At 39.8% G+C, this 27215-nt stretch overlaps 3 protein-coding genes and 1 long non-coding RNA gene across 5 annotated transcripts; 3 read left to right on the forward strand and 1 right to left on the reverse strand.

The window, feature by feature from the left end:
- The first annotated feature begins 10172 nt into the window (after positions 1-10172).
- Positions 10173-11674, forward strand: LOC131255964 (disease resistance protein RGA5-like). 2 transcript variants are annotated; one of them, XM_058256935.1, is made up of 3 exons: positions 10173-10255; positions 10337-10439; positions 11045-11674. In XM_058256935.1, the coding sequence occupies exons 2-3, from the start codon at positions 10373-10375 to the stop codon at positions 11320-11322; spliced, it is 345 nt and encodes a 114-aa protein (XP_058112918.1). In that variant the 5' UTR covers positions 10173-10255; positions 10337-10372; the 3' UTR covers positions 11323-11674. The 2 variants fall into 2 exon arrangements, with proteins under 2 accessions (XP_058112918.1, XP_058112917.1); XM_058256934.1 differs by having other exon boundaries at positions 10175-10255; positions 10361-10439.
- Positions 11332-25446, reverse strand: LOC131255965 (uncharacterized). Its single transcript, XR_009176540.1, has 2 exons — positions 25330-25446; positions 11332-11437 (listed from the first exon to the last, which is right to left on the reverse strand). It is a non-coding gene; the product is annotated as an uncharacterized LOC131255965 (long non-coding RNA).
- LOC131255963 (disease resistance protein Pik-1-like) lies at positions 14350-15923 on the forward strand. Its single transcript, XM_058256933.1, has 3 exons — positions 14350-14501; positions 14608-14686; positions 15292-15923. The coding sequence occupies exons 1-3, from the start codon at positions 14496-14498 to the stop codon at positions 15567-15569; spliced, it is 363 nt and encodes a 120-aa protein (XP_058112916.1). The 5' UTR covers positions 14350-14495; the 3' UTR covers positions 15570-15923.
- On the forward strand, positions 24073-25443 carry LOC131255962 (disease resistance protein Pik-1-like). The gene is made up of 3 exons (XM_058256932.1): positions 24073-24244; positions 24349-24427; positions 24984-25443. Exons 1-3 carry the CDS (start codon positions 24239-24241, stop codon positions 25262-25264), a joined length of 366 nt encoding a protein of 121 aa, XP_058112915.1. The 5' UTR covers positions 24073-24238; the 3' UTR covers positions 25265-25443.
- Positions 25447-27215: the final 1769 nt, after the last annotated feature.

Genomic DNA, 27215 nt, shown 5'->3' on the forward strand with positions numbered 1-27215 from the left:
GGTTAGGAGTGGACCTTTGGAAGTTTTTAACGGTGGGCATTCAATCACCATCTTTTCCTGTGGCATGGTCCACCGGAGATCTGAACCGTGCATTTTTTGGATTATACCGTAAAATGATATGGCAAAATGGATAGACAGCATGGATATGAGACACATACATCACGGTGGACCGTACAGTCAGGGATCCAACCTCGGTGTATCTGGGATCCACGGAAGCCGCGTCCGAGAGGTAGGCTCGTATCTGATATGGCAGGTATATACAGCTCATTGGGTCAGGCCCGACCGTGGGAAATGGATTGGCTACTCCCCTTTCCACCAGCCATGGGCTGGTGGTCGGTGCTCTGTGGGCCCGCCATGATGTATGTGATTCATCCACGCCGTCCATCTATTTTTATAGATCATTTATAGCATGAGAACAAAATTGAGGTATATCTCAATCTCAAGTGGACCACATTACTGGAAACAGTGTTGAATTAACGTTGACCGTTAAAAACGTTTTGGGGACATAAAAGTTATGGATCAAGCTGATATTTATTGTTTCCCTTCATTTGGATGTCCATGACCTAATCAATTGATTGGATGTTAAATAAACAGTACAGTGAGCCTTAGGAGGACTTTAACTGCGGATATCCAATCATTATTTTTCTTCATATGGTGTAGTCCACCTAAGATTTATATCCCTGTCATTTCTTATATCAAGCTTAAAATGATCCATAAAAATGAATGAACGGAATGAATGAAACACATACATCATGGTGGGTCCCACAGAGCACCGGCCACCAGCCACCGGGCTGGTGTCATGGGGAGTAGCCAATCCGTCTCCCTGACCGTGGGGACGATGGGGTGCACCTCGTACGAGAACAACCATCCGTTTTGCCGTCTGGTCTAAAAAAAGAGGCAGATCGAAATATCAGGTGGACCACACAGTGGGAAAACAACTGTGATCAAATGCCCACCATTAAAAACTTTCTAAAGCCACTGGTCCAACCATTTTTCCTTTGGACCCAAAAATAAGGCATATACAAATCTCAGGTGAACCACACACCACGGGAAAGTAACGGTGACTGAACACCCACCATGAAAAGCTTTCCAAGTCCCATTGTAATATTTATCTGCCATCCAATCCTTCCATAAGGCCTCAGTGATGTGGAGGAAGGGAAAACACAAATAGCAACTGATTCAAAACTTTTGTGTCCTCAGGAAGTTTTAAATTGGAATTCAATCCCTCATGTGTAATCCACCTAAGATTTGGATTTACCCAATTTTGGATCATGCCTTAAAAAGAGTTGGCAAAATGAATGGACAGCGTGGATGTACATCAAAGTGGCCAACGGTGGGGGCCCGTACGTACTAAGCTGCTACAACCCCCTCACTTGATCCACCCCCACGGTGTCAGCACAGTCACTCACGTTTTTAAATCTTTTTCTTTAGTTAGAATTCGAACGAGAATACAGGACACAGTTAGATATGATATGTTTGACCAGAGTTGCCATTAGTAAAATAAAATTTATAATTTACAGTCAATAAAAAAAATTCATAAATTTGCTTTTAGATTTGGAGAACTCCAATTTGAGTAACTCTAAGGGTTTGATTTACATTTATAAATTTTGAATTAGTACTTGGCCAAGGAAAACGGATGCTGATTGCGTCCTGCACTGCCTAGACGTTAATCTGTCTAGACAGGGCTTTGTGGGGCCCACTGTGACGTATGTCTTTTATACATACTGTTTATCCATTTTCTCCGATCATTTTAGGGTAAGAACCGAAAAATGAGGTAGATGCAAGGCTCAAGTGGACCACATGGTCGGATTGAATGCCCAACATTAAAAACTTTGGGAGTTTGTATTTGTGATGTCATTAAGAACATGTTGGATTGTAGATAAACATCAGGCCCTTATGAAGGTTCTAGGAAGGTTTCGATAGTGAGTGTCATTACTATCATTGCTTCTTATGTCGTGGTCTGTTTGAACTTTGGATCTGCCAAAAATTTTAACTCATACTTTAAAATGATACACAAAAATGAATGGATGGAGTGGATAAAACCATATATCATGGTGGGCCTCACATAACTTCTGCCTGGACAGATTATTGTCCAAGCCGGGGCAGTAGGCAATTCATTTTCCTGGATATATAACAGTGGAAATTGAATGCCTATCATTGAAACCTTCTTGGGGCAGCGCACAAAAGTTTTGGATTAAAATGATATTTGTGTTTTACCTTCTTTCATGTCGACGTGACCTTATAAAATGACTGGATGACAAATAAGCATCACCATGGGCCTTAAGAAGGTTTCAACGGTAGAGCTCATTATCCAACTATTTTCTAGTGGTGTGAATCACTTTAGCCTTGGATATGCTTCAATTCCAAGCTCATCTCTTAAAATGAGCTAGTAAAACAGTTGGATCAAACACATCACGGTGGGCCCCATTGGTTTTACTTAGTACTCAATCCATGTCACAAAGGTTGGGGAATGCATTTCCATCTTCTAACTGCAAGGTGACTCTCCAAATCAAAGGGAGAAATGGTGAATCATAGAATGTTATAGGCACAGGCTATTAATTACCTTTAATTATGGTGTAAGAAATGTGTTGATACTAGATTTTTAATCCATATATATATCTTTTTCATCCCTCCAGACACTTTTTTGGTTTTTTCTTGACAAAAGTGCCCTCTATAAGTCATCTTCTGGTACAGCATTAGCTTGTCATGGAAGTCGAGAGAGTATTTTGAGAATGGGGTGTGGGCCCACTAAATCAACAATTGAGGCTACCTCTCAGCTGATTTGATCTGTTTACTATAATCGCATAGTCGTGAACCTATATTAGGGTCATTCTAAAAAAATTAAGTTATTTGTGGCCCACAACTGCATTAATATTGTGAGTTAATTCCGGTGTAGTCTATTCGTGATAAGTCTTTCCCTTAAACTTGGGCAAATTGTATAAAATTAAAACTCCTTTTAAGTGGACGACTTAAATCTTTTACAAGATGATCCAATGGGCCCCACACAAGATATGAGATATATTTAATAGACAAGTCCCTTTCGTGGGGAGATCATTTAACATTTCCTTTCTCTTTCTTCTTCTTCTTTTTTCACAAGAGGGGTCCATTTTGGCCATTAAGATTGTTGCCACATTCAGCGCCATTCTCTCCATTTCGACAAGCTTCAGAGTGTTTTCTCTTAACATTTCCAACTATACTCTCCAACATAGAAGCTAAAATCGCCAAAGATAGATTTAAGTTAGCATGATAATGCCTTTTATGTGTTGTTTTTTTTATAGTTGTCAATTGTGAGAGTTATTAAAAGGAAAAAGGGTGTAATGGTTCCCTTTATAATTTTTTTTTAGTTAGGTATGAATTGTGAGAGTTTGTGAAATTGATGAATTTTATGATAAAAGAACGTTGTAATGGATCAATTTTGAAATTACATAATATTGTAAATAATGAACGTGAATAATATCAAAATGGAAAAATGTTGTAATTGATAAATATTGTAATGAATGAATATTGTATGGCAGATCGCCGATATTCATTGTGGATCACTAATAATCACAATGGATTGTCGATATTTAGAGAGGATAGCTAATATTAAATATAGATAGCTAATATTCATTGTGGATCGCTGATAATCAGTGAAGATCACTGATATTTACTATGGATCACATATATTCACTATAGATTGAGAATTGTCGATACTCACTATGGATCATCGATACACATTTTGGATCACTGATCTAATAAAAAAATAGTTAAAATTCTCTCATTACATGTCTGATTCGGGTGATCTTATACTCGTTGGAAAGATAATTTAATGAATTTTCAAATGATTTTAGTATCATCTTATTTGGACACAAATTGATTGTCCAAAAGTAGACCTAAAGTTCATTAAGGATTGTAAATTGCTGATACACACTATGAATCGTCGATTTGACGAAAACGGTCATAATTCCTTCATTATGAAAATTATGATCGTTCATCCATTTCAACATTCTTCAATTCACCCATTAAAATATTCGGCATTCATCACATTCATCCATTATAAAGTTCATCCATTTCAATATTTATCACATTCATTCATTACAACATTTTTATATTTCAAAATTCATCTGTTATAACATTCTTACATTACAAAATTCATCCCATTTGAAAACTTTCGTCATTCATACCCATAAAAAAATAAGAAAAAATAATTATAATGGGAACCACCACACCATCCTCCATTTCACAAACTCTCATCAATAATACCCATTAATAATAATTACAAAAACACATATGAAAAAAAAAATAGTATTATCCTAGCACAAACTTACCTTTGGCCTCATAGCTTTTACGTTTGAGAGTTTTGAAAAAAAATCTTTAAAAAACACTCAAAAGCTCACTAGAGTGGGTGTTATGGAGGTGGTAATGGTACTAACAACTAAAATGGTTCCCTCTCATGAAAAAAAAATAAAATTGAATAAGAAAGAGAAAGAAAATGCTAAATGGGCTTCTCGCATAAGGGACCTACATATTGAACACATCCCACATCTTATGTGAAGCTCATTGGATCATCTTATAGCATATCCAAGCTGTCTACATGAAAGGAGTTTTAATTTCATGTCATTTGCCCAAGTTTGAGAGCAAACTCGTCATGGATGGACCACACAACGATTCAAAATTAACTCACACTAGATTGACTACACCGAAGGAAACAGTTCAAAGTTCATTTTTATATAAAAATGACAATAATAAATACTAATATAAAAGTAGCAATACTAAAAAATAGCATTAAGTTTAATATCCTCCGTAGGACGATAATAACGAATAAAATGTTACAGACTTAAAACACAAACATATATGAGTCTTAAAATTCCCAATCAGAAAAGGCCATAACCAAAGTAATATAATAACATGGAAATGACATCTTAATATAGGTAAAAATGAGACCTTTATGCAAACTCATTTTACCCTTGACCCTTGTGCTCCTCCTCATTCTCCTCCTCAAAAGCATAACTACTACCTCCCCAAATCAGATGTAACCAATCTTGGCAACATATGATAACCTCAATTGTTTTTTGTATAAGTGGGCAATGATGCTTACTCACAACCCCGCTCTATATGCGGAAAGCAACTTCTGATGCCATAATTGAGATTGGAATTGATAGTATATCACGTGCCATCATTGTTAACGTTAAGTATAATTTCTCACTTTGTTTCAGCTTCCACCATCCCAAAACATCAAATTTTAAATCAGAATTCAATACATGTGGCTCCTTAAGATATATGTCTAATTCTGATTCAATTATTTGTTCCATTACTTTCTCATTTTATAAGAATGACATGAAATTAAAATCATCGACATATTGATCAAAATCATTTTCTATTAATGCACTAAGCCCAACCTGAGGATGAGCTTCTTTATTCTGTGTTTCAGACACAATATAAACATAAAAATTGAATAACTCATTAAGTGATTCATGAACCAAAGAGAGCTCTTTTTTAATCCTATCTGCAAGATAAGTCTTGGCAAAATAGAATTTAACCATTTTCATCTTGTATCGAAGATCAAAGATAGCTGCAATTGCCATTAATAACCCACAATTACCCCAATACTTACCAAATTTTAATTTCATCCCATATGCCATGATTTACAAAAAAGTTAGACCTCTATTAACTCATTTTTGTAAAGTATCTTTAATCTTACAAACTTCTGAAAGGAACATATTTGTCGTAGGATACTTATCTTTTAAAATGAAATATAAATATTGGATGTAAAAGAAAGATTTAAAGAGCATAAATCCCATGATTGCACTCCTAGATGGAAGAGCCAGGATCTTAACCCTAACCCTAGAGAAGAGGAGAAATTCACAGAGAGAGAGAGAGAGAGAGAGAGAGAGAGAGAGGCTGATGCTATGCAGGAAACAAAATGGGCCAGTGAAAATCACCCACAGAGAGAGAGAGAGAGAGAGAGAGAGAGAGAGAGAGAGAGAGAGAGAGAGTGCGGCTGATGCTATGCAGGAAACAAAATAGGCCAGTGAAAATTGCAGAGAGAATAGCTATGTGTGGGAAACTAAAAGGCAAGTTTTGGCCTTCTGGGATTATTTTTATTATTTATTTATTTATTTATTTATTTGCGAAGACTCGAATTTTGTAGTGAGCCCTCAAGTACTGAGCTTGGTATTGATAAATGTTTTGAGCCCCATTATAATGTATTTATTTTATCCACTCCATCCATCCACTTTACAATATAATTTTTGTCCATGAACCCAAAAATGAGATAAATCCAAATCTTAGGTGGACCACACCACTAGACATATTATGATTAAATGGCTACCATTAAAAATTATCTAGGAGCTACAAAAGTTTTGGATCCAACCAATATTTATGTTTTCCCTTCATCCAGGTCTGGTGTGACGTAATAAACAGGTTGGATTGAAAATAACTTTACAGTGGGCCCTAAATTTTTTTTAATGGTGGCCATTCAATCACTACCATGTCTTCTAGTGTGGTCCGCCGTAGACTTAGATTTGTCTCATTTTTCGGATCATTCTAAAAAATGATGTCATAAAGTGAATTAACGAAATGGATAAAACATATACATCAAGGTGGGGCCCACATAACTTTTCCAGTACCGACCAACTGAATTCAAGTTTGCTTGAAGGACTAGTTTTGTCTGGATTTTTCTATATATGGGGCCCACCTAAATGTATGTGTTGTACATACAATTAACCACTTGTCCTGCATCTCGAACTACTAGAGTATGGCAAATTAATCCCTTTATCTCATAGCCCAGGCCCCACATCGTATGGGTTAGGACCTCGGCCGAACCCCCTACGTGGGCCCCAAATCACATGGGCCGCCCACCCCGATTGTGTCCCCGCATCTCACGGGCTACCCCACTCGAGCCTGGTGTGAAATGCACATTAATCACCCCCGGTGAAGAGTCTCGAACACGAGACCTCCTCCGTAGGCCGCACCCACCCCGAGTGTGCCCCTGCATCCCACAAGCGACTCCACTTGAGCCCGGTGTGAAAATGCCCCTGCATTAATCACCCCCAGTGAGTAGTCTCGAACACGAGACCTCCTGCTCTGATACCAATTTGATGCATGACAATTAACCATTTGCTTTAAAAGCTCGAATTGTTAGAGTATGACGAATTAATCCCTTTATCTCATAGCCCAGGCCCCACATTGCATGGGTTAGGACCTCGGCCAAACCCCCTACGTGGGCCCCAAATCACATGAGCCGCCCATCCCCGATTGTGTCCCCGCATCTCACGGGCTACCCCACTTGAGCCTGGTGTGAAATGCGCATTAATCACCCCCGGTGAGGAGTCTCGAACACGAGACCTCTTCCGTAGGCCGCACCCACCCCGAGTGTGCCCATGTATCCCACAAGCGACCTCACTCGAGCCGGGTGTGAAAATGCCCTTGCATTACATAGACATGGATAAAAAAATTATTGGCCATGAAATACTTTGTACGGCCATAAAAATTTTGGATTAAGCTGATAATAACACTATGCAATTACTGTCGTTCAATGATTAATGTTTCATGTGGTATGGCCCACTTGGTATTTGGATTTACTTCATTTTTTTGGCCTATGCCAGAAAATGAGTTCGAAAAATGGATGGGCGATGTGGATATGCATCACATACATTCAGGTGGGCCCTTTCACAGGAAAACGATATCGATCTGAAATTTTTATCCCCTAACAAGTTTGGATACTTTGTTATCGTCTACAGAAGGTTTGAATCCTTCTTATTTTTGGTCTTATTTTGTAAAATGAGCTGATGTACAACGGGATAAAACACTCACCATAGAGCTTTGACACCAACTACGTGATGGGTGTTGAGGTCAATAGTCAATTTGAATCCCGCTTTAGTGTACATAGTAAACTTTGTGGGGCCATAGTCATGTATATGTATTATCCAAGCAGTCCATCCATTTTTACAAATCATTTTAAGACATGATCTAAAATTGAATCATATCCAAAGATCAAGTGGACTGAACCACCAAGAAACAATGTGCATTGTACATATATGTATTATGTATTATCCACGCCGTCCATCCATTTTTACATATCATTTTAGGACATAATCCCAAAATTGAATCACATTTAAAGCACGAGTGGTTCACATCACATGAAACAGTGTGCATGCAATCTATGAGCCAAATCAAGCCAAGCTTCGAACCAAGCCGAGCTGATCCGGTATAGCCCTGGTTTGAGCTTGATTTGTTTTTTAAGTGAGATTGACTCTGAGACTTACTTTGGTTTGAACTTATATTCAAACCAATTCAAGTTGAACTTTTTCAAACCATGCCAAGCTTTTTGAGCTGATTTGGTTTGTGTTTAGCTCTGTCCGTGACAAGTTAATAACCTAGATAAGGATGATTGGCGGATGGGCATTTTCATTCGGAATAATTCAAAAATGCATGGAGCTAAAATGATAAGGCCGTTTTAATTATTAACCCCATGGCAATCCACTTTTTTTTTTTCTTTTTTTGGGACCTTTTACGATAGGGACAGCTATGGGGCGCGGTAGCACCGTAGACTGCGATGGTACCTGATAAAAGCCAGCCCCAACTGATGTGTTCATGACATCCAACCCGTTTGTCGGACGCATGACCTCAGGTAACAGCGGTATCTAAAAATCACCCCAGACTAAAATTCATACGGGCCACACCACAAAGAACAATTAGAGTAGACGCCTACTGTTGATTTGAATAAGGGGTCTACTGTGTAGTTTATCTCCAATCTATAACATTCAGTTCTTTCATCTGCCCTGGATAAATGGTCAGGCCCAAAGCCGGGCTGTTTTACATCTCAGTTGAGCCCTGGAGCAAGCCAGGCTGTTTTACAGCTCAGGTGAGCCCTGATGCCATTCATTCATTCGCGTGTTATTCCCTATGCCGTGGCTTACCCAAGTGTTGGATCAGGCTAATTTTTAGTGCCGGGAAATAACATGAGATCAGGCATCTGATGGACGGTTTGGATGTCCTTCGTACATTACGTTGGCCCCACATCTTTCCGGTAACAAATGATCGCACCTCTATAATTATCCAATGCAAATTATTCCTACCTATGTGAGACCCAAGTGGGCCACCTATGATACCGTACGATAAGAAGAATTCACCAGAGATGGCACATCACCCAAAACCAACCACGATCGTATAATTACAGCATATAATTACATCAGCATCCGAGATGGACGTTGCAAGAAAGGACCATATCACCATCCATTTCACAAGCCCTTGAAAGGGGACGCAGAAGCTAGGTGGAGCTCAACATGATGTTTGTGAGAAATCCACCCTGTCCATCCATGTTGCTAAATCATGTTAGAAGATAAGCCCAAAAATGAAACAGATCTAAAACTCGAATGGGCCACACGCCAGGAAAAAAGGGTAGGAAAATGCTCACCGTTGAGACCTCCCTGGGTCCACCGTGATGTTTATATGCCATCCATGCAGTTCATAAAGTTCACTCCTACTGGGATAAACTGAAAACATAAAAATATTATACTGATCATATGTGGCCCCACAAAAGTTTCAGCGGCGGACATTAAATTCTCACTTTTTCCTTTTGTGCGGCCCACTTAGAGTTTTGGATCTGTCTCATTTTGGGTCTATTTCCTAACTTGATCTGGCAAAACGGATATGGATAGGATGGATTTCCAACAAACATCACGGTGGGCCCCACCCAGCTTCCTGTAGCAGGAAGTTCCTGCGACTGTAGCAGGCAATCCGCGTCCTTTGAATGGCTGTGATCATCTGATCATGATGTTATCGCGGCCATATACAATCCACGGTGGACCCTTCCTACTTGATGGCCCATCGTGATCGTTGGTGTCCCGGGCCTAAATAGGTACCCATGACCCACACAAAGTAGAAGATTCCGCAGCGGCAATTGCAAACATTCATCAGTCAATAACTGCAGCCCGTAACCGCGTTGGCTGGCCCACCATGAAATGAAGTGCTGATTTCGACGCGGTATCGCGTCGTCTTACATAATTATTCTTCTCTTGACGGTGTCTCCTCTCAGAAGGCCCCCTTCTCAGCTTCAACGCAGTACGGTTGAAAAAGATAGTGAATCTTTCCACGAAGATCTACAGCCATTTTCATGATGTCTATAAATAGAGGAGTTCTCCGGACCAACAACCACACTCAAAAGTTTTCGTTGTCCTTCATCCTACCTCCGCTGAAAATCGTTGGGTGGGATAAACAATCACGCACAACGAACGTTTCTGCTGTGGTTGTTCGCTAAAGAAAGACAATGAAGGTATCTTATATTAACTGTCTTTTTACTATGTTTGATTTCTTGAAGTGGGTCTTATGAATTTTTATGTGGTTTTCATTGTAGTAACTTGTTTAATTCTGTTTACAGCAAAAAATCGTGATGAAAGTCTCTATGAATGATCCAAAGAGCCGGTCCAAGGCCATGAAAACTGCAGTCAGCATACAAGGTAATTTCACCAAAACATTTAGCAGATAATTCGTTGACAAGCTCGTAGTTTTAATTTCTTCGATGCGAGTTTTAAGCTGTCATCAAATCAAGTGCTGGTTGCGCAAACTGAGTTGACTCACTGAGTTCATCGAGTCAGTGATAGCTGATTTAGCAGCACATGCCGTGGCTCTTTTTATTTCACTTGATCTCTTTCTGATGTTTATCAAGTGGTTTGGAAGACCCACATTTAGGGACGGTTGGGATGTACTTGACTGCAAATTCCAATTGCAATTGAAATTGAGATTCTACGCAAAAGGGTGGGGGAAAAGGAAACTAACCAGATCTCATATTCATTTTCCTGCACCACTCTAAGCAAAAACCAGATGAGCCAACTCAGTGAGTAGTGGTAGTTCTAAATCGTACCCAAGTTCACTACTGACTTGATTTCGCCAACCCATGAGCTGAGTCAACTCAGTGAGTCCACTCTCTAAATGTTGAATAGAGTCCCTACATCTTCTTGGTACCTTGAAATTTTGAACCAAACCACAAATATGCCATGAACTGGCGTCTTTTGTAGATTCTGATTTGGGTTCTAAGACATCATTTTGATTGTGTTGGTTGCAGGTGTTATATCTGCTACGTTGGAGGGCAGCGATAAGGAACAGCTTGTAGTGGTTGGTGAGGGAGTCGACTCGGTCGTGTTAACAACCCTGCTTAGAAAGAAGATGGGATTCACAGAGCTCGTTAGCGTTGCAGTCGTCGATGAGAAGAAGAAAGAGGAGGAGACAAAGCCGAAGGGTGAAACGGTGGTTCTGCCCTCTTATTCACCCTACCAATACAGCTGGTCACAACCACTATATGCGTACGAAGACCCAAACCGGGATAATTGTTGCATCATGTGAAGCACTACAAATGATATCAAAGGTTGAAGTTGCGTGATGAGTCATGATAAGACTGCTTGTGCGACCTAACCATTGCTTGAAGATGTGTGATGAGTCATAAGACTGCTTGTGGGACCTAACCATGCTTTTTCTCTAAAAAGCTATTAAGATAGGGGAAATGGGCTGGAATTGTGTTGGATGTAACAGCAATATTTGAGAAAGTGTCATGCATACTTGCGTGGTTATTCAAAAACGAAACAAAAAAAAGTTTTAGAAGTAGTAGATTGTTGTTAATGAAGGCACCATGCTCGATTTGAGTGAAAGGGAATTTTATTAATAACATATTAATCACTGATAGTCCAGGATATGGATCCACCTGATTTTTGGGTGTCAAGGAAAACGTGGGGGGCACATGATATGCTGATTGGATGTCATTTGCAAATTATGGTGAGCCCACATATATATATATATATAGAGGACAAGCTTATCCTACAAAGCACATGGTAGATTGGACTCATTGTAGAAAATTTATTAGCATTGAGAGGTTTGCTAGCTACTTCAGAAAACTTTAATCCATCTGAGGGTTCAACATGACATTCGTTAGAGATTACCAGAGATGCCATTGAGTCAATTTAGGTCAAAGCTAAAAGCATAGTGTACCTACACTGAAGCAGGCTCCAAGATTTAAGTGGGCAAAAGAAAAGGTAGGCAGAGAAATTCTTGCCGTTGAAAACCTGGGGTCGACATTGATGTTTATATGTCATCCATATCGTTCATAACATCATTCCTACTGGGATGAACTGAAAACACAAATATTATCTTGATTCAATACTTCTGTGGCTCCCCGAGTATTAAATGTCCACCAATCCAATTGTCATATAATTAAAGAAGCTTAACTTTTTATTAATGATACATCTAAAGTGGGATCCTATAACGCTCTAGATTTTTTAATTTGAGTTTAGTACTCGTTTTTCAAGATCTCGAATATTAACCATTAAAGATATCTCACAATTCACCCTATATATATATATATATAAGCAAGCAATCGCAATGGAAGTAAAACAAACTACAATAGAAGAAATGTCCAAGTATACATTTAAATATTTAAGTGGTTGCCCATAGGATTTATACAAACCAATTACTCAAAATTCAAAATAAAATAACCAAACAATGAAAGGAAATTTTCAATTAAGAGTCTTAATATCATCGAGCTCTTTGTGCTCCACACCAATGTCGACTTATGCATCATCTACATAACCTGCACCAACTGAATAAGGTTTGATAGTGTTAGTAGTTATCCCAATGATGTATACCCTCCAAGATTACCAAGGCATTATAATAGTTAAGAATAAAATTTAAATAAACTCAATAGAATACAATATCCAAAGTACATTTCAAAAGTAAAATACAAAAATGTACAAAGATACCACCTACAATTTAGAAGAAGTCATAATCCATATTTTACATGTAGAATTTAAGAAACTATAATATTTAAATTACAATTCATAATTTATAAGTACTACAATTATATATCCACCCACAATTTAAAGTATAACATAAGAAGATACAATCTACTCACAAATATAACATAAATCGTTATAACATCCAACTAAAATTCAACTACAAGCCACTTCCCACACAATATTCAATCTATAATTTAATCTTGATTAATACATGAGTGTGTGAATGCAATTAGCCCGGGGAGGCACATCCAGCTAAACAAATGAATGGACCTTTTAGACAGTTGATTCATTTGTGTAAGAAAATGGATCTTTTAGACAGTTGACCCAATTCAAAATGCAAAAAGGGTTGTTTGAACAGTACACTGGTCTCTTAAACAGTCAACCAGATACCCGATAACGCCTACGTGTCATGTATTTATGATTAAGAGAACCATTATTGGTCCAATTTATAAACAACATATTTGAGAAGCTCAAAGGTCACTATGGGCGGGAGGAGGGGAACCCAGCATAGGCCGACAGCTCAAGCATAATGTCCTATACTATCATCCCCGGCTCATGAGATTTTAACAAGTTAAATTCTAACACATGCAAATGATTATAAATAATGTTGATAAAATATCACGTTTTTGTCCCACTTGAGTATTGGATACTGTTCATTTTTGACCTCATGTCCTAAAATGAACTCACAAAGTAGATGAACGGAGATGATTTCTCACAAACATCACAGTGGGCGGATTGTCTACTCTCCTGCCAGCATCCAATGGCTGGTGGTCGGTGCTCTAAAGTGCCGCCACTGGCTACTCTGCGTCCTCCTGTAATACCGGACGCGGATTAGCTGCCGATGGGTTGACCGGAGAGACTCCCTATTGAAGTGACATCACAAAGTTCTGTGGGACCACCATATGTATGTATTGTATCCACGCCGTCCATCCAGTTGGAGATATAAATTTAGGGCATGAGCCAAAGAATTAGTCAGATCCAAACCTTAAAAAACAATGGAGAGAGTGACGCCTACCATTAAAAATTTCTAAGGGCCACAAAAGTTTTCGATCAAGCTGAAATTTGTGTTTTCCCTTCTTTGATCTCTTTCTTAGCTTATGATCACGTTGGATCTCAGATAAACATCATAGAGGACCTTTGGAAGGTTTCAACGGTGGGCGTCACTCTTCCCACTGTTTTCTGTGGTGGGGTCCACTCCATATTTGGATCTGACTCATTCTTTGTATCATGCCTGAAATGATCTCTCCAAATGGATGGATGGTGTGGATACAACACATACATCATGTGGGTCCCACAGAACTTGGTGACATCTCACAAGACTAACTAGGTACCCATGACCCACACAAAGTAGAAGATTCCGCAGCGGCAATTGCAAACATTCATCAGTCAATAACTGCAGCCCGTAACCGCGTTGGCTGGCCCACCATGAAATGAAGTGCTGATTTCGACGCGGTATTCCGAGATCTATCTTTATTTTTTCCATAAAACATTTCTCCTTAGGGCCCCTTCTCAGCTTCAACGAAATAATACAGTTTCAAAAGATAGTGAATCTTTCCACGAAGATCTACAGCCATTTTCATGATGTCTATAAATAGAGGAGTTCTCCGGACCAACAACCACACTCAAAAGTTTTCGTTGTCCTTCATCCTACCTCCGCTGAAAATCGTTGGGTGGGATAAACAATCACGCACAACGAACGTTTCTGCTGTGGTTGTTCGCTAAAGAAAGACAATGAAGGTATCTTATATTAGTCGTCTTTTTACTATGTTTGATTTCTTGAAGTGGGTCTTATGAATTTTTATGTGGTTTTCATTGTAGTAACTTTGTTTAATTCTGTTTACAGCAAAAAATTGTGATGAAAGTCCCGATGAATGATCCAAAGAGCCGGTCCAAGGCCATGAAAACTGCAGTCAGCATACAAGGTAATTTCACCGAAACATTTAGCAGATAATTCGTTGACAAGCTCGTAGTTTTAATTTCTTCGATGCGAGTTTTAAGCTGTCATCAAATCAAGTGCTGGTTGCGCAAACTGAGTTGACTCACTAAGTTCATCGAGTCAGTGATAGCTGATTTAACAGCACATGCCGTGCCTCTTTTTATTTCACTTGATCTCTTTCTGATGGTTATCAAGTGGGTTTGGAAGACCCACATTTAGGGACGGTTGGGATGTACTTGACTGCAAATTCCAATTGCAATTGAAATTGAGATTCTATGCAAAAGGGTGGGGAAAAGGAAACTAACCAGATCTCATATTCATTTTCCTGCACCACTCTAAGCAAAAACCAGATGAGCCAACTCAGTGAGTAGTGGTAGTTCTAAATCGTACCCAAGTTCACTACTGACTTGATTTCGCCAACCCATGAGCTGAGTCAACTCAGTGAGTCCACTCTCTAAATGTTGAATAGAGTCCCTACATCTTCTTGGTACCTTGAAATTTTGAACCAAACCACAAATATGCCATGAACTGGCGTCTTTCGTGGATTCTGATTTGGGTTCTAAGACATCATTTTGATTGTGTTGGTTGCAGGTGTTATATCTGCTACGTTGGAGGGCAGCAATAAGGAACAGCTTGTAGTGGTTGGTGAGGGAGTCGACTCGGTCGTGTTGACAACCCTGCTTAGAAAGAAGATGGGATTCACAGAGCTCGTTAGCGTTGCAGTGGTCGATGAGAAGAAGAAAGAGGAGGAGACAAAGCCGAAGAGTGAAACGGTGGTTCTGCCCTCTTATTCACCCTACCAATACAGCTGGTCACAACCCCTATATGTGTACGAAGACCCAAACCGGGATAATTGTTGCATCATGTGAAGCACTACAAATGATATCAAAGGTTGAAGTTGCGTGATGAGTCATGATAAGACTGCTTGTGGGACCTAATCATTGCTTGAAGATGTGTGATGAGTTATAAGACTGCTTGTGGGACGACCTAACCATGCTTTTTCTCTAAAAAGCTATTAAGATAGGGGAAATGGGCTGGAATTGTGTTGGATGTAACAGCAACATTTGAGAAAGTGTCATGCATGCTTGCGTGGTTATTCAAAAAAGAAACAAAAAAAAGTTTAGAAGTAGTAGATTTTTGTAAATGAAGGCACTATACTCGATTTGAGTGAAAGGGAATTTTATTAATAACATATTAATCACTGATAGTCCGGGATATGGATCCACCTGATTTTTGGGTGTCAAGGAAAACATGGGGGGCACATGATAGACTGATTGGATGTCATTTGCAAATTGTCGTGAGCCCACATTTTTTATTTTTTATTTTTTGTAGGACAAGCTTATCCTACAAAGCACATGGTAGATTGGACTCATTGTAGAAAATTTATTAGCATTGAGAGGTTTGCTAGCTACTTCAGAAAACTTTAATCCATCTGAGGGTTCAATATGACATTTGTTAGAGATTATCGGAGATGCCATTGAGTCAATTTGGGTCAAAGCTAAAAGCATAGTGTATATACACTGAAGCAGGCTCCAAGATTTAAGTGGGCAAGAGAAAAGGTGGGCAGAGAAATTCTTGCCGTTGAAAACCTGGGCCGACATTGATGTTTATACGTCATCCATACCGTTCATAACTTCCTCCGTACTAGGATGAACTGAAAACATAAATATTGTCCTGATTCAATACTTCTGTGGCCCCACGAGGATTTTAACTGTGAACATTCAATCCTCACATTTTCAGCCCCCTTTTTTAGCCATAAGTCCTAAATTGAGCTCACAAAACGGATGGCCGGCGTAGATGTCTCACAAACATCACGGTGAGTCCCACCTACGTTCTCAAGTGCAGGAACTTCATGCCAAAGGCTTTCGCAGGAAATTCGCGTCCGTGGTTGAGATGGGATTTCCGGTATCTCTTATGTTTGCAGTAATCATAACGGAAAATAAAGCATTGAACCTGTGGAAATAAATAGGCCTGAAAGGTTATAAATATCACGTGTGAAAGAGGAAAAAGTAAAAAGAAGATAAAAAGGGTCCTGTTCCACGAGCTGATGCTCTTTTTAGAGTCCATGGTCAAGTAAATCAACGATCAAGGTCTTGCTTGCGTGGAGACCGTGGCGGATTGCAAATGTGAAAAGCATATATGATTTCACACATATCCCAACGTGGGTTACACGTGGAAGAGTTATAAGTGTAAACATGGGTTGAGCCACTGCAGCTCATGACAAGGAGATCACTCGGTTCAGATTGGTGACTCAGCCAATTAATATGGTCTTATGTCATTAATATTTTATTGGATATCTACCACCTTATACCTCTAAATGGAGAGTACATCTAGACCATCCATGGGCTGGGCCTACCCATAACATTGTTAGAACACTTTTCTCAGCAATTTCTCCCAGATTGAGAAGTTTTGAAGAGTTGTTCAGATTTTAAAGTTTTTCTTATAATATTATCAGAAAAACTTCTAAATAGTATTTGCATTAAATTGTTACCATTTGGATCATCTGCAAAAGTTTTGTTGGACAAGCTTATCATACAAAAGCTCATGTGGGCCCACCATGATGTACTCATGACATCGGATCCGTCCATCATGTTTACCCTTAATCCATGTCTATGTGACCTTATGAACGGATTAATGGTAAAATAAACATATAGATGTAATTCTAGGGAAATTTAAATGGTGGGTGTCATTGTCGCCAATGATTCTTACAGCATAGTCCATTTAAGTCTGGGATCTGCTTACTTTTTGAGCTCCATTCTAAAATAATCTATAAAAATGAGTACATAGAAGATATATAAAATACATATATCATATGGTAGGCCCCACACAGAGCTCCTGCCAGGACGGTCTGTCTCTAGCTAGGTCCTGGTGCGGCCCCCTTAACATGGACGTTTAAGAGTTTGTAAACGGTAGGTTCAATCAACAGTTCGTTACCTGTAGGTTCAATCAACAGGAGGCACACGTGTGTGATATTGTGAGCTGCCCAGCAGGATATACACACCATGTAGATCTCACACTCACAAGAGGGACCATGTGATCGTCAGATGGGTAACATGATGTATGCCCTACATAAAGATTAGAGGTGTACACTAGCTCGGTTAGCTCACTCGACTTGACTCGAAAAAGCTCGATTCGACTCGGTTTAAAATTGAATTCGAGACGAGTCGAGCTGATTTTTTGAGTTCGAAAATGAGTTCAAGCCGAGTTCGCGATGGCCCCATCTTCACTCAACTCGAATCGAACCGAACTCAAATTGAACTCAGATCAAACCAGTTCAGTGACTCTGTTACTTTGATATTGATGTTGCTCACCAAATATTTGATGAAATGACTCAACGAAGTGTGGCTGGTCACAAGGAAGGTATGTATATGAAACAAATACCATTTTTTTCTTCATTTTTATGTTGCTTGAAAAGTGTTTGATAAAATACATGTAAAACCATTATTACTGTTTTATACACAGTGAGATTTTGAAGGTGTAGTCCAAGAATTTGTAAAAATGCTACACAGATGAACTTGACTCAAGCTGGTCCGAGCTGCTGACTGAATCGAGCCGAGCTATCCAATTAAACCTGAGGACCGAGATGAGCTGAGTTTGAATTGAGGTCAGCTAGTAGCCAAGCCGAGTCGAGCCGAGGCCAGCTCGACTGAGTTGGACTCGATGTACACCCCTATAATAAAGATGAGTCGGGATCCTCTGTTATCTGGTCAATAGGGATTTCCTGTTACCCTAATCCTCATTGGTCCACATCACCACTCACTCAAAAAAAAAAAAAAAAAAAAAAAAAAAACAAAATAAAGCTTTGGACGCCAAACCATTTAAGGTAACAGGAAATTCCTGTTGACCAGATAACAGAAGATCCGGACTCAATAAAGATACATCATCTTTAAGCAGATCGCTTGATGAGCTATTTCGGTATCACACACGTGTGAGGATCGTGCACTTGGCATTTCACAGCTGAGAAAGACTTCGGTACTCGGCAGAGTGGGATTGTTGATACGCAGAGTATAAGTAACAGCAGACATACCATATAAGTAACTTAAGCCAAACCGTCCAAATGAAGGATCCCAATTTAGATGTGATGTAAGCTGAAAACTGCAGTGATTTTTATTCCTCTGTTTGGTGGACACTTAAATGAATGATCAAAATAAAAATTAACCCATGGCCCCAATTTACAACTAAATTCTCAATAATAAGAACTTAGGATCCTTCCGTCAACCAGTATTTCGGTTAATTAGTATCATATCTTCACTGGGTCCCACAACTTCAGCAGTTTAATTAGAGCAAATAGGTTCCGCATGTAGACTTTTGAAGCGCCTGCGTAGAACACCCAGATCCATAGCTCAAGTGGCATGCTAGTGAAAGATAGCTCGTTTCAATGCTGAGGTCTTAGTATCCATTTCCTAATGGGGGTGACTAACACTGAAGTGTGAACCCCTAGTGGGTCGATTCCCTAGTGGGGGTGGCTAACACTGAAGTGTGAACCCCTAGTGGGTGTACAAACAAGCTAACAAAGAAAAAAAACAAAACAGTTCCTGCGTATATACTATCACCCTCCACCAGAGTATAAAATAGTTTCCCTTCTCATATTTCATGCTCGCGTAGAGTGTGATGCTTGATGAGCAGGATAACAGAAATCAGGTCTGCTAAACCGTCCAAAGATCGGGAACTGTTGTGGATATTTCACCACAAGAAAATCAGATCTGTTAAGAAATCCAAAGCCCTGATTAAATGACATTAGTTTTTTGAATTTTGGCCGTTGACCAGACCTCATCTCAACCATCCATTAAATGTATACTAATCGATCATTTAAAATAATAATAATCAATCAATTAACTTTTGAACTATGATCCATCTAAACTTCTGCCCACGATTTGGACTGTTTAGTTAGATTTAATTTTATGTCAGATAAAATATTTTAGTGCCTGCGTATCACCCATTATACTCTGCCAGAGTGATAAAGATTTTTGTCCCTCAATTAATGTACCGTGACAAAAGGGGAGCGGATTGGATACTGAACGCTTCAGTAGCCAAAACGCTACTGAAGTGATGTGGCAAAACGCCATTGGTTATATGCAAACGGCATGTTCCTTGGTATAAATGCTACTCCGTTAGATCCGTTAACGGATCTTTCTCCCTTTCCGCCGTGCACCACTCGGCCATGAAATCGGATGGTCATTCTGAGAAAATTCAGTTGGGCCCACTGTGAATTTATGTGATTTATCCACACCTTCCATCTGTTTTTCCATCTAATTTTAGGCGTTGAGCCCAAAATTGAAGCTTGTAAAAATCTCAAGTGGACCATACCACAGGAAACAGTGGAAATAATGATTTCCACCGTTGAAACCTTTCCAGCCCCACAGTAATGTTTATTTTTCATCCAAACTGTTCAAAGGATCAAAAAACATGGATGAAGGTTAAAAACAAATATAATCTTGATCCAAAACTTTGTGGCCCCCAAAAAATTTTCAACGGTATAAATTCAATTCACACTGTTTCCTTTGGTGTGGATGATTTTAGCTTTTTATATGCTTAGGTTTTGAGCTAAGGCCCTAAAATTATCTTATAAAATGGATGGACAGATTAGATAAAATATATAAATCACGGTGGACCCCACAGAGTTTACTTACGCAATCCGCTTCCCTTGGCCACGTACCGTTAAACTCCACATTGCATTTTTTTCTGGACGCAGATTTCTTCCTGCGCTGGGAACCCAGGCTGATGTTTGGGGAAATCTCCCCCTTCCATCCGTTTTTTTAGTTCATTTAAGGACATTATGCGAAAAATGAACTGTATCCAGAAATTCCTACAGTTAAAATCTACCTGGGTTTGACAGTGATGTTTACAATCCATCCATACCGTTAATAACTTCATTCCTACTGGGATGAACTGAAATAAAAAATATTAGCATGACTCAAAACTTCTGTGGCCCACGAATATTTCAACTGTGAAAGTTCAATTATCACTTTTTTGACCCACTTGAGCTCTAGAAACTGTTCATTTTTGGCTTCAAGTCTGACTTGAACTCAAAAAACAGATGGACGGGTAGGATTTCTCACAAACATCATGGTGGGCCCCACCTGGTTCCCAGCGCCAAAAACTTCTTGGAATGTCTTTTGGCAGGAAATCCACGTCCGTGCTTGGCCGAGTGCGTTCACGGCCTAAACGGAAAAACATCCGCTAACGGATCTCCGTTGGAAGAGTATTTATTGAAAGGAAACAGCCGCTTGGCATCCAGCAATGGCGTTTTGCCACATCACTTCAGTAGCGTTTTGGCTACTGAAGCGTTCAGTATCCAATCCGCTCCCCGTACTTGAGGGGGACGTTCCACCTCTCCACGTCATCCCAGTGCGGTCGGGTCACGTGTAACATGGTAGCGAATTGCCTACTAGCCCCGCACGTCCCGAGCTTGGATCCGGCAGAGGGTCTGAGTGGCCACCATCATCTATGGGTCTATGGGTTTGATCGAAGCCGTTCATACATTCTTCTGTATCATTTTAGTAAATAGGCCAAAAATGAGGTAGATAGAATAAACAAGTGAACCCACAATGGATATTCAATTCTTACCGTTGAAAATCTCTTGTGAGGCAAGGAAGTTTTGAATCGAGTTGATATACGTGTTTACCTTCATCCGGGTCCATCTGACTTTATGAATAGGTTGGAGAATCCAGAGCCTCTGCTTGCCACAAGCAGAGGATCGAGATTGGTTGGTTGGATGGCAAACAAGCATTACAGTGGGTCCTAGGAAAGTTTCAACGGTGGGCGTCATATCCTATGGTATGGTCCATTTGAGCTTGGATCTTACTTAAATTTTATTCTTAAAGCATAAAAAGATGTGGAAAAGTAGACGAACGGTGTGGATGAAACTCATATATCTTGGTAGCCACTTAGAGCCCCTGCCCGCTCCAGGCTAGGAATAGACGGGGTAGTAGACAATTCGCGTCCGCGTAACGCGGCCTGCGGGACACAGCTCCAGCTAGGCCACACCGGCGGCGAGTTGAAAATAAAGTAGATCGGATTTGAAGACTTGACTTAAGGCAGCTGGTTTGGGTGCGGATTACGTGAGACCCCGGCCTCACCCAAGTTGGTGTGAACCTTCCCGCGGTGCCTACCTTAATATATCTATTCTCACCCTTATCATCCATCTTTTTTTATTTTTCATATTATTTTAATAATGATCCCAAAAATGAAGTAGATCCAATTATCAAGTGGACCATAGCATAGCAAATAGTGGCGATGTATCATTAATGGGCTACAAAAGTTTTGGATCAAGCTGACATTTGTTATTTTTTCCTTTCATCCAGGATTATATGACCTTGTCAACGGATTGGATGGAAAATAAATACTATGGAAACATTAAGGTTAAGAAGTTTTAATAGTAGGGCATTCAATCACCATTTCTTCCTATAGTGTGGTCCACCTGAGTTTTGGATCTTCTTCGTTTTTGTGTAAGGATTCCTAAAATGATTTTTCAAAACGAATGGACGGCATGGATTTAGAATAGATACATGAAGGTGGCCCTACAGTAAAGGCCATACTCCACAGGGTCTTGGGTGAGGCAGGGGTCTCACCTAATCCACTCCTGAGTCGTTTGGGATGGTGACTTGGAATCAGCCTTTGACTCATGCATTCTTGCTAGTGTACCCTCACTCGTATGCATCACTTAAATCCAAACCATCCAAACTTGTGCTCCAAACAGTAGGGTGCGTTAGCACCGTAAAATAGGATGGTGCCGGATAAAAGTGGGCCCAAACTGATGTATTCATGACATCCAACCTGTTTCTCGGATGCGTGACCTCAGGTAAGAGCAGTAGGTGAGAATCAGCTGAAACGAAAATTCATCTGGGCCGCCCCATAGAGAACAAGGTTAGAGTAGACATCCACCATTGATTTGAATAGGCCGCCTCACTGTATAGTTTATCTGCAATCTATGCCATTCAGTCGTTTATCTGGCCTGGATAAATGGTCAGGCAAAAAGCTAGGCAGTTTTACAGCTTAGGTGAGCCCTCGTGCAAGTGAAGTGTGAACATTTTCATACCTAAAAATAACATGACCTTGTGCATCTAATGGGTGGTTTGGATTTCCTTCTTACATCATGTGTGCCCCACATCTTTCCTGAAACATAGGATCACACCTATAGAACTACCAATGCAAATTATTCCTACTTATGTGAGACCCAAGTGGGCCCACCTATGATTCCGTATGATAGGAAGAATCCAGCATAGATTGCACATCTCCCAAAACTAACCACCATCGGATAATTACAACCATGCAATTACATCAGCATTATCCGAAATGGACGTTGCAAGCAAGAACCATATCTCCGTCCATTTCACAAATCCTAAGAAGTGATGCAGAATCTAAGTGGGGCCACCGTAATGTTTGTGAGAAATCTACCCTAGCTATCAGTTAATCTTTCCGGATCATGTTAGGACTGGCCCAAAAATAAGACAGAAATGCCTACCGTTGAGATTTTTCTCAATTCATCCTGATGTTCATATGCCATCCATACTGTTCTTCATGTCATTTCTACTCAGATGAATTGAAAACACAAAAACATTAGACTGACCAAGAACATATGGGCCCTGTGATTGTTTTAATGGCGGACATTCAAATCTCACTATTTCCTTTGGTGTGACCCACTAGAGTTTTGGATCTACCTTCTAACATGATCGGCCAAAACGGATGGAGGGATTGAATTTATAACAAACATCAGGGAGTGTCCCACCTAGCTTCCTGTCGCAGGAAGTTCCTGGGACCGTCGCCGTCCCTTGAAAAGTTGTGATCACTTAATCAGGATGATATCGACCCTTCCTACCTAATGTCGCAGAAAGTTGTGCACATTAAATCAGTCAATAACCGCAGCCTTTGTCCGGACGCGGGTTAGCTAATGACAGGTTGACCAGCGAGACTCGCTACTGAAGTGACTCACCAAGTTCTGTGGGCCCCACCATCATGTCTGTTTTGTATCCACACCGTCCATTCATTTGGAGAGATCATATTATGGCATGGTACAAAGAATGAGTAAGATCCAAAGCTCAAGTGGACCCCACCACAGAAAACGGTGGGGAGAGTGATGCCCAACATTAAAAACTCCTACAGGCCACAAAAGTTTTTGATCAAACCGATATTTGTATTTTACCTTCTTCCACTCCAGCTTTTAAAATGATCTCTAAAAATATATTAACGGCGTGGATACAACACATATATCATGGTGGGTCCACAGAACTTGGTGACGTGACTTCAGTACAAGCGAGTCTCGCTAATCAACTTGCAAGTAGCTGATCCGCGTCGATACCGCGTCGTCCCACATAATTATACTTCCATCGACCGCGTCTCAGTGGGGTCCATCTCAGCCTCAACGCAGCACAGTTTCAAAAGATATGAATATTTCCACGAAGATCCACAGCCGTTTTCTGATATCTATAAATAGAGGAGTCCAGACAGCAATATCGTACCCTGGTTGAAAATCGTTAGGTGGGATAAACAATCACACACAACTAACGTTTCTGCTGTGGTAGATCGCTAAAGATCGATAATGAAGGTATCTTATATTAGTTGTCTTTTAACTATATTTGATTTCTTGAAGTGGGTCATATGAATTTTTATGTGTTTTTCATTGTAGTAACTTGTTTTTTCTGTTTACAGCAAAAGATTGTGATGAAAATCCCGATGAACGATCCGAAGAGCCAGTCCAAGGCCATGAAAACTGCAGTCGGCATACAAGGTAATTTTATCTACCTTTAGCTCAGATCTGCTGCCAAGCTTGCAGTTCTAACTTCCTCAACGGAGATTTAAGCTGCCAGCAAATCAAGCGTCAGTTAAACAAACTGAGTTGATTCACTGAGTTCATCTAGTCAGTGAAGGCTGATTTAGCAGCCCAATCTCATTCTGATGGTTATTATGGACGGATGGGATGCGCTTGACCTCAAATTCCAGCCACAATTGAAATTGAGATTTGACGCAAGACAGAGGTGAAAAGGAACCTAACCAGATATCATATTCATTTTCCTACACCACTCTAAGCACAAACCAGATGAGCTAAGTCAACTCAGTGAGTAGTGGTACTTTTAAATCGTCCCCTAGTTCACTACTGACTTGATTTCGCCAACCCATGAGCTGAGTCGACTCAGTGAGTCCACTCTCTAAATGTTGAACTAGAGTACCTACATCTTCTTGGTACCTTGAAATTTTGAACCAAACCACAAATATGGCATGAACTGGCGTCTTTTGTAGATTCTGATTTGGGTTCTAAGAAATTATTTTGATCATGTTGGTTGCAGGTGTTATATCTGCTACGTTGGAGGGCGGCAATAAGGAACAGCTTGTAGTGGTTGGTGAGGGAGTCGACTCGGTCGTGTTGACAACCCTGCTAAGAAAGAAGATGGGATTTACAGAGCTCGTTAGCGTCGCAGTTGTCGATGAGAAGAAGAAAGAGGAGGAGACAAAGCCATCAAGTGAAACCGCAGTTCTGCCCACTTATTGGGCCTACCAATACAGCACGCAACAGCCACTGCATTATGTGTACCAAGACCCCAACCAGGATAACTGTTGCATCATGTGAAGCACTACAAATGATATCAAAGGTTGAAGTTGCATGATGAGTCATGATAAGACTGCTTGTGGGACCTAACCATGCTTGAAGATGTGTGACGAGTCATAAGACTGCTTGTGGGACCTAACCATGCTCTTTCTCTAAAGCTATTAAGATTAGGGAAATGGGCTGGAATTGTGTTGGATATGTAACAGAATCATCTGAGAAAGTGTCATGCATACGCTTGCGTGGTTATTCAAAAAAGAAAAGAAAAAAAAGTTTTAGAAGTAGTAGATTTTTGTAAATGAGGGCACTATACTCGATTTCAATGAGTGAAAGGGAATTTTGTTAAGAACATATTAATCACTGATAGTCTGGGATATGGATCCGCCTGATTTTTGGGTGTCAAGGAAAACAAGGGGGGCACATGATAGACTGATTGGATGTCATTTACAAATCATGGCGAGCCCACAATTTCTTTTTTATCGGACAAGCTTATCATACAAAGCACATAGGAGATTGGGGTCATTATAGAAAAATTATTAGCATCGAGAGATTTTTTGGCTACTTCAGAAAACTTTAATCCATCTGAGGGTCCAATATGACATTTGTTAGAGATTACTAGGGATGCCATTGAGTGAATTTGGGTCAAAGCTAAAAGCATAGTGCATATACACTGAAGCACAACTCTCATTCAAATTCAAATAATCTGGGATTTCAGTCTAGCATTACCTAGAGTTACCATTCTTATCTGCCTGTGTAAAGATTATTACAGTGTAACTCTTGTATTAATGGGCTTCCTCGTTAGGTCTTAAATTATAGCCCACATAGCTGTACACTACAACAATAGTGACATATTGTTGTTAATGTTTTAAATCTGTAAGCAATTGGGTCTGTTAATGCTATTGACAGACCACTCAATGTCATTGAGCATCCGTCGATGCCATTGGAAAAATTAGAAAAATCCATGTTGGTTGCTAGAAATTTTTTGTGTTTCTACTCAATGTCATCAAAGGTACGATGCCATCGATAGATCGTCGATGCCATCAAAGTCCCATCGAAGGTCCCATCGAGCGTGTGCACAGAATTACACAAGTGTCGGATTTGTTTCCTATTCCGATTGTGATACTATATGATCCTATATATATCAGGTGTAATCGGGATTTGGGAGGTAGTAAAGGAGTTCTAGGCTTTCTAATTCATTCATAAGGGTTTCAAGAGGATAGCTTGGGCTTGTGAATTGAATTTGAGGCTTGTTCAAATCGTTAGGACTCTATCTCTTGTTATTTATGCTTTCATAGTGCAATACTCATTGCTTTGTGCCATGGTTTATTCCACGTAAAATTCTAATTGTTTGTGTTTTGACTTGGTTGTGTGATTGGTAAAACTTTGCTTGATTTGTCTCTGTATGCTTCCCCAGTTCCCCAACAAGTGATATCAAAGCTAATGTTGGGAGACAGATTGAATTTGAAAGCAAAGTATCAATGACATCTAATCCGAAGTTCGATGTAAAAAATATTTTGGCAAAAATAATTTTGAACTATATAAAGTTAAGATGACCAGGGTCCTAGTTCAGCAAATATTGGACGATGTCCTCCTTGAAAAGTGACAAAAATCTATGACTGAAGATGAATGGAACAAGATGAATAAGAAAGCTAGAACCTCTATCCAATTGTGTTTAACAGATGATGTCTTCTATCATGTCATGAGATAGAAAGCTACAACAAGTACATGGGTGAAGCTAGAGAATAGCTATGCGAAGAAATCTCTTGAAAATCGTTTATACTTGAAGCTTCAGTTATTCAATCTGAAGATGGTGTAGGGACTGATGTTGAGGCCTGTTCACTCCCCAAGTATAGGGTTGTGATGTAGTAATAAACTCGGTGAGACCAATGACAAATCCCAAAGGACTGAAACCTGTACGTAATTTGAAACTAAGTAGAACTAGAATTAGGATAAGATAAAATCTAAATTAGGTAAA

This window comes from Magnolia sinica, chromosome 9 (genome assembly GCF_029962835.1).
Source record: "Magnolia sinica isolate HGM2019 chromosome 9, MsV1, whole genome shotgun sequence".
Classification (NCBI taxonomy): domain Eukaryota; kingdom Viridiplantae; phylum Streptophyta; class Magnoliopsida; order Magnoliales; family Magnoliaceae; genus Magnolia; species Magnolia sinica.